The 7,767-nt window shown below is 61.4% G+C and overlaps 1 protein-coding gene across 4 annotated transcripts; it reads right to left on the reverse strand.

The window, feature by feature from the left end:
* Nucleotides 1-83: 83 nt before the first annotated feature.
* Nucleotides 84-6,464, reverse strand: MOV10 (Mov10 RISC complex RNA helicase). Of its 4 annotated transcripts, none has more exons than XM_030465336.1 (22): nucleotides 6,149-6,464; nucleotides 5,412-5,508; nucleotides 5,172-5,305; nucleotides 4,841-5,079; nucleotides 4,521-4,761; nucleotides 4,182-4,298; nucleotides 3,920-4,073; nucleotides 3,688-3,842; nucleotides 3,382-3,558; nucleotides 3,170-3,317; nucleotides 2,925-3,086; nucleotides 2,745-2,848; nucleotides 2,462-2,559; nucleotides 2,250-2,369; nucleotides 2,071-2,173; nucleotides 1,816-1,939; nucleotides 1,545-1,736; nucleotides 1,357-1,431; nucleotides 1,140-1,265; nucleotides 968-1,056; nucleotides 728-849; nucleotides 84-536 (listed from the first exon to the last, which is right to left on the reverse strand). In XM_030465336.1, exons 1-21 carry the CDS (start codon nucleotides 6,280-6,282, stop codon nucleotides 735-737), a joined length of 2,904 nt encoding a protein of 967 aa, XP_030321196.1. In that variant the 5' UTR covers nucleotides 6,283-6,464; the 3' UTR covers nucleotides 84-536; nucleotides 728-734. The 4 variants fall into 4 exon arrangements, with proteins under 4 accessions (XP_030321196.1, XP_030321197.1, XP_030321195.1 ...); XM_030465337.1 differs by having other exon boundaries at nucleotides 84-549; XM_030465335.1 differs by having other exon boundaries at nucleotides 84-592.
* Between the last annotated feature and the right edge of the window lie 1,303 nt (nucleotides 6,465-7,767).

Consider the following 7,767-nt stretch of genomic DNA (forward strand, 5'->3'; position numbering starts at 1 on the left):
TGTCCCTGCTGCAGCAGCACCAGCCGTGGTGGCAGGGCCCGGGACTGAACATCAAGGTACCATTTCTTTCTCTAAACATTTATTCCAGGGAAGACAGAGAAGCATGCCTGTGTGGCTGAGGCCAGGCAGCTGTGTGGCAGGGAGGCCCAGCTGGGTCCCTGCCTGCTGCCAGCTCCCCCCTCACCCACTGCAGCAGCACTGAGCTCCCCTGCACGCCCTGATGCTCTCCAAGGCTGGACTCTGACTTTAGCCATTCACTGAACGGTGAGACTGGTCCCAGGGAATGAGCTTCTACATGGATATGCCCAAAACTGCTTGACATGGAGGTTGCTCCCGGTCCAGTGCTGGTGCTGTCCTGCTCTGTGAAGGGAGGTGGCTGCCATGGGTCCATGCTGGGGCTCAAGGCTGGCAGGAGCCCCATCTCCCAGGGATGCACAGCACCAGAGCCCAGGGGAGCCAGGCAGGGGAGAGCAGGCCAGGGGCAGGCTGGGGGCTGGAGCTCCACTGCGCTTCTTCTCTTTTCCCAGGAAGATTTACTGCAGAGGAACCCTGTGACAGAGCTGGGCAGGACTTGGGAGGGGACAGGCAGCTCCTAAATGAGAACTCCTCCTGGTCCCTGACACATTGCTGCAGGAGCAGCTTCTCAGGGGCACCCAGTGCAGGGTGGGCAGAGTGGGCAATGCTGGTCCTCACCAGGGCTGCTCTGGCAGCTCCCAGCACTGCTTACCTGGCTGCTAATGGCCAAGGTGCAGCTCCTGGAACTCGCTGGTGAGGCCATCCTCTGCAGAGCTCTCCTCCTCATAGGGGCAGCCTCTGTAGCCACCCTCCTCCCTGCAATACCTGAGGAACCTGCAGGCAAGGGGAGTGTGGGCAGGAGGTGTTGATGTCCTCGCTGCCTGTGGTGGCCTTGCCACCTCCTCAGCCCTGGGCATGGCTGGGCACTGCCTGCAGGATGGGCAGGGCTCACCTCTGCCAGTGCTGGTCCTTGCTGAGCACAGCTGGGTTACCCACCACAATCAGCAGAGCCTTGGCCCTGGTGATGGCCACATTGAACCTCTGAAAAGAGAAGAGGAGTTTCACCCTACAGCATCAGCTCTTGCCCCATCTCCACGGGGAGTCTGCCCGGGGCAGCACAGCACCTTGAAGTTCATGAGGAAGCCCAGACTGAAGTTTTGGTCAAGCTTGAAGTACTCGCTGCAGCTGCGCACAGTGGAAACGAGGATGACACGTCGTTCCTGGCCCTGGAATGCCTCTACAGAGCCCACCTGGGAGGTGACACCAGGTAAGGGGACAGGGAGCACCACGGGCTGGGGCTGGCAGGGTGGGCTCATCCCCAACATGCACCTAGGACTGTACCTTCAGCAGATTGATGTCTGGCATTGCCCGCAGAACAGGGTCCAGGGATGTGATGGCTTTTCTGATCTTCTCCACCTGGGGGGAGGGATGCAGCACAATCCAGCTGCCATGGAGCCACCCTGCCCATCCATCCCAGTGCCCTGTGGAGGTCTCTGCCCACCCCCTGCCCGCACAGCCATGCCCCTCACCTGCTTCCTGTAGGGTGAGATGATGCCGATCTCCTTGGGAGAGACACTGGGGCAGCCCCCCTTGCCCTGGCTCTGCAGCAGCTTTTTGAGGTAGTCGACCAGCACCTCAATCTCAGATGTGTTGAAGAACGAGGGGCTCTTGGCCTCTCTCTGGTCTTCCCCACGAACTCCATGGAAGATGATGGGGAAACCCTGGGGGTGGAGAGCATTGGACTCTGCTCCACCTGTGCCTCGGGGCTCCCCCCAGGCTCCCACCTGCTGCCCCCCTCACTTTTTTGGGAAGCTCATCCCAGGTGCAATACACATTCCGGATGTCAAGCCCGTTGCTCTCACAGGGCTTCAGCTCACTGTCGTAGAAGAGCTCGTTGGGGATCCTGAGGATGGCCTCGTGGGACCTGGTGGATGCAGGACAGTGCCTGGGGTGTGCTCCCACCCTGGCTGGGGTGCTATGAGACGTGGGGTGCTGGCACAGACCCTGCACCCATCTCAGCAGAGCCACCCCGTCCCTGCTGCTGCCCATCCCCACCTGTAGTTCCAGAGCAGTTTGGTGACAAACTGTGGGTTGTATCCTTCTCTCGATTTCTTGTACAGGGGATTGTGCAGCATCAGCCTCTCCAGCAGCGAGGTGCCTGTGCCCAGCCAGACCCTGTGGCTCGCCCTGAGCCCCCAGGCACTGGCTGCACTCCCACCCCTCTCCCTGCTCACCCAAGCCGTGCTCGATGGCCAGTGGTGACCTCAGGATGGGGCCCAGCTGCTGGGGGTCTCCTGCCAGTACCAGCTGCCCCCCTTTGGGGTTGGTCTTCTGGTCCATGGCGCTCAGGAGCCCTGGGCAGAGGGAGAGCTCAGTGGGGGGTAGGGGGGGTCTCTAGGCCATGCAAAGATGCTGGTCCCTGAGATGGGAGCTGGGAACCACTCACCCGCAATGGGGACCACGCTCTCTGTCTCTGCTGCCTGCCCACACTCGTCGATGAAGACGTGGGAGAAAAACCCTGGGGGAAAGTTGGCCGACACCAGCCTGGAGAAGAGGTGGAGCGAGGCTGCCCAGGCATCCCTGCTCTGGCTGGCTGTTCTTTCTCCCACAGAGGAAGGGTCACCCCTGCTGCCCACCCTCCACCCACACTTCAGAAGTGTTGCTCTGGTCAAGGGCAACCCCAAGGTCCACCTGCCATGGGTGGTGGGGACAATCCCAGGTCCTCTGACCTTCCTGCTGTCACCAGGGTGGTGATGAGGATCCGATATCGCCCCAGGACCTTCTTGCTTGGGTACACATAGCAGCTCTGCTCATCGTCCCAGTTGCAGCAGGGCTGAAACATGGGGGTAGGGTGGGATCCTGCTCTCCCTGGGGCTGCCAGCCCATCTGTGCCACGGGCAGGGACCTACCCTGATCTCAGAAGGCACCTCCTGGTAGTTCCTGGAGCTGGCAATGATCCTGTAGATGTGCTTGGGGTTGATGTCCTGGATGAGGCGCTGGCACAGGAGGTTTGCAGCAGTATAGGAAGGGGCACAGGCCAAGATCCGGGCATCCTTAAAGCACTTCCATACCTAGGTGGGAGGAGGGGGCAACAGCACTGAGCTCCAGGGGCTGGGGTGGGCAGCGGTGCTGTACCTGGGCTCCAGCCACTCACCTGCTTGATGGCCTCCACCAGGGTGACGGTTTTGCCAGTCCCAGGGGGGCCAAAGATGAGGTAGGGGGCTGGCCTGGACATCCCTGTCACGATGTGTCTCACAGCTCTGCACTGCTCCTCGTTTGCCTGCAGCTTGCGGTCGAACCACCTGTGGAGCAGAGGCTGAGCACAGCGTCCCCTCCGCACCCATCCCAGCTGGCACGAGGACTCACTGGAGCTGGAAGGTGCCTGTGAAGAGGGAACTGTTGCAGGAGGCAGAGGGGAAGAGGAGGCTGGACAGCCCAGACTGCATGGCCAGGGCTGCAGCCCGGTGCTGGACTTGCAGTGGCAGCCGGTTGATGGTGAAGGTCACATCAAACTTCATGTTTTTCACAAACTTCTTCAGCAGCCTGGGAAGGAGCGGTGTGAGCAGGGCACAGGGATGGACCCCACACCCTCCCCAGCCCATGCCCAGCCTTCACCACATCTGAGTGGGGCTGACAGGACTCCCATCCCAGCTGGGGATGAACACCACTCACTTGGGGGAGAAGCCCAGCCGGACTTTCTCCAGCTCCACGCTGTGCACGTAGCCCTTGTACTGGGTGAGTGGGGAGTGGTCCCGCTCTCTGCTCAAGTTGACGAGGAGGTGGTCTCCCTTCAGCACAGACGGGCGGCTCTCAGCCACGCCGGGCACCTGTGCCAAACGGGCAATGTGACTCCTAGGCACCCAGGAGTCCTGACACCCCCTGTCCTCCCACTCCTCCTACTAACGTCGAGGACCAGCAGCTCCCTGTCCTGCACCATGGGCACATCCTGCATGTCATAACGATGGATGTCCACCTCCATCTGGATCTCCTCCAGGTGCAGCAGCAGCTGGAACTTCCGATGGTAGTTCTCAGCCTGCAGAGGAGCCTCCAGCAGTGACCTGTGGGCAGCAGGGATGTCACTGTGCCCAAGGGACACCTCAGCCAAGGGGCAGCAGGTGGGAGATGCAGAGCTTGGTGTGGCCTTGCCCCCGCCCCTTGGCACTCACTGCCAGTAAGCCCATCTGGCACTGGTGTTGAGTCCATGCAGGATTGCGTCCTTAAGGCTCTTGGGGTACTTGCAGAAGCGCAGAGGGATTTCCATCTCCAGTTCATATTTCTGGAAGCTGGGCAGAGGGAACAGCAGTGCCACAAGGATTGCAGGGCTGGGGTTCCCCAAGGCCTCATCAGGCAGAGTGTCCCCAGCCCTGCTGTCACCAGCCATCACATGAGGATAAAGCACTGTCCCAGGGTGCCAGACACCTGGGTCCCAAGGAGCCGAGCCTTGCCCCAGATGGACAACGAGCCAGGGTCCTCCGTGCAGGGCGGCAGCGGGTGACGTCACATACCTGTCAGGGGGGATGCCCTCCTCGGTGATGATGGTGACAGGGTGCTGGAGCCTCCTCTGGTAAGGCTGGTAAGGTGCCGAGGGCCCCAGGTCCTTGGCCAGTTGGCTCTCAGCCACAGCAGTGATGTGGCGCCAGATGCTGAAGGGCTCCTCTGGCTCCTTGGTGAACATGAAAGCCACCGTGGCAGGGAAGTGTCCATTGTAGGAGGTCAGGCACCTCACCTGGATAGGGTATGTGCCATCTGCAAGGTGAAGAGCCAAGAGCTGGGTCCTGCATCTCCCTCAGCAGGGCAGGGCACAGGGCAAGGGCCGGGACCCTACCTGGGTGCAGCAGCAGGGACTGACCCTGCGTTGCCCCTTGCTCGTCGGTGAATGAGAGCTCGGGCACCTGTTTGTAGGGCTGGCAGCGCTGCAGTGTCACTGCCTCTGCCCCACAGTTCTGCACCAGGATGGTGATGGTCTGGGGCTCACTGGGCACCACTGGGAAGCGGATGTGCCCATTGCCTTGGTCGTGCTCTGAGGTGATCTTCACCCCGTGCTTCCCACGGATCAACTTGGCCCTGCGGGAAGCGGGGCTCAGGCTTTCCCAGCCAGGGCTGGAATGCCCGGGGCTGGGCAGGGGCAGGCATGGGTAGGGTGCTGCTGGTCATACCACTTCTTGGTAAGGTTCTGGGGAACTTGTGGACCAGATCTGAGCTGCTCCCCTGGGGCAGATGTGGGCACCAATGCCTCTGCATTTGTTCTGGGTCTCCGGTACTGGTCTGCTACCACCACACGCTTCTTCGCCTGCGAGGAGCAGCCAACATCAGCGTAGCCAAGGGGTCCTTGCCAGGGGCTGGGGGCTTTTGCAGACCCAGTCCCGGTGGGTGCATGGCCCAAGCCCCTACCTCACCTTCTTGAAGTGCACCGACTGCCCGTGCACCAGCGCCTGGTGGTTCACCCTCAGTGCGTACAAGACACAAGAGAAGTTGGGTGCTTTGGTACCAGTTCTGCACAGACAAGAGAAGGAGGTTGCAGCACTGCCTCCCCAGCCACCTCCTCCCACAAACTGGGGGTCACGTCCCATAGCCCAGTGGGCTGAACCTTGGCTTTGCCAATGATTAACAGCGGTGACATTGCACAGGGCCAGTGTGACCGGTACCGGCGGGGTGAGGTGGGTGCCTGGGGTCAGGGAGGATGCCGGAGGTCTCTGCAGCTGGGGAACGTCCCAGCAGGGCCACGGTGAGAGGAAGACATGTGGGGACATGTTGGGGCCGGTGGCTGGGAAGCCGGATCGGCCTCTCGCTTCATTCGCAGCCCAGCAGGACACGGGATGCCCCAGCATTGCTGCGGTTTCCTTAGAGCCTGCAAAGAGCTGAGCCCAGTCCCAGTGTTTCGCAGGTCCAGGTGGTCCTTGCTGCTCGGAAAGCACGCTCTGCCCGTGTCCCCCGGGCAGGGGATGAAGGACAGCCCCCAGGTCCCCACCTGCTCCCCAGTGCTGCTCACACCCAGCTCCTGCAAGGAACTGGTACTGGACAGAGCTGGCTTGACACCCCCGTGAAGCCCCAGTGATACTGGCCGGAGAATGGTTAATACGGGCGGACGGACCGTCCCGGGCGATGTTGCTCGGGTCTGGCCGAGGGCTCTCACCTGCCCCGAAACTCCTGGGTGTAAATGCTCCGCAGTGTGTCCCGCTGGCTCTCCTGATGCCGCCCCGTGTCCTGCAGGAACTGCACGAACTGATCCCCACACCGCCTGCTCTCCTCCAGGCTGAACCGCGGCATGGCCGAACTGGGCTGTGCCGAACCGGGCTGTGTCAAGGTGTCCCGGGCTGTGCCGTGCCCTGGGCTATCCTGGGTTGTTCTGGGCTGTACCGTACCGAGCCGAGCTGGGCCGTGCCGGTCCGTGCAACGCCTGGAGCTGTGCCGGTCCGTGCCGTGCCCGGGGCGGGGCGGTTCTGGGGCTCCTTCCACGGGAAACGAAAGCGAAAGGTACCGCTCGCCCTCTGGTCCCGCCCACCGAGGCCGAGGGGGCCGGGGCGGCTCCTGCCTGACCCCTCTGACCCCGCAGCCCCGAGGCATCGCCCCTTTGCATGGGGGTCCTGCATCCCCCCCCTAAGGTGTGCGCACCCCCCTGCAGGGCTCCCCCGGCAGTGAGGGACACTTGGCCGTGGTGTCAGGGCAGGAGTGGTGCCCAGGTGTGTTGAATCGCTGTAGCCAATGATGAGGAAAAGAGCTCCCAGGGCTGCTCCATAAATTGAGCAGCAGCAGCAGTAGCAAAGTTGGGGTTTGTCCTGTGCCCCTTCCCCTGCCCCCTCCCCTTGTGCTCTCTAATCTGCTCCCTGCAACCACTCGAGCCCCTGGGGCTGCTCCTGCCTTCCCTGCAGCCCGAGGATGTTGGGGTAAGTCTGCTGTGCTCCCCACCTTAGCTCGGGTGGTTTTTCCTCTGTGCCAAGCTCTGCTTGTGACCCCCCCCACTGTCTGGGGGTGGCTGATGGACTGCGGTGGTGCAGGGCCCTGTGCAGACTGAGGCTTTGAAAAAATGGGGCTGTTGCCTTTGGGGAAGTGACCTGCAAGTCTTTCTGCCACGTGTTGCTGGCAGAATCCTCAAGCTTTAAGCTTTGCTCTTGCAAACAGGAGAGAGAGCCCGTCCTGTGGGGGGCAGCAGGGTCAGGACTGTCACATTGCACTGTGATTCACCTGGGGTCAGGTGCTGGGCTCTGGAACACTTCACCAGGGCCAGCCCAGGACACACATAGCTCTGGAGCTGGCTGCAGTCTGCTGAGCCTTCTGATCTCCAGCAAACAATACCCGGTGGCTTTAAGGATTCAGAGGCCTCTGGGCTGGCACTAGTTAAGTGGTGGGGAGTCATAGCAAGGGCTGCTTCTCTGAAACAGGAGCTGGAAGGGGGTAAGGATGGGATAGCTGAGCCTGCTGTAGGGATGGCCTGTGGGTGAGAAGTCACAGGACACAGGGAGGCCTAAAGGATGATTAACTAAAGATTTGGAGAAGGACAACGAGATAAAAATGGTCTTAAGGCTGGAAGGAGCGGCAGGAGCTAAGGCGGAGTGGGAAAATGCAGGCTAGCCTTGAGGCAGATAAAACCCTCCTGTGTGCACAGCCTTATCTTGGGCTCCACATTCCTGCAGTCGCTACAGAGCTTGGCTGGATGTGCCCAGGGACACAGACCCTTTCATCTCCAGGCCCTGCTGGAGGGGAGGAAGCTGTCCACAAACACCCACGGGCAGAGCACTGTCCTTGAGCAGCTCT

The sequence above is a fragment of the Calypte anna genome, chromosome 26 (genome assembly GCF_003957555.1).
Source record: "Calypte anna isolate BGI_N300 chromosome 26, bCalAnn1_v1.p, whole genome shotgun sequence".
Lineage (NCBI taxonomy): Eukaryota > Metazoa > Chordata > Aves > Apodiformes > Trochilidae > Calypte > Calypte anna.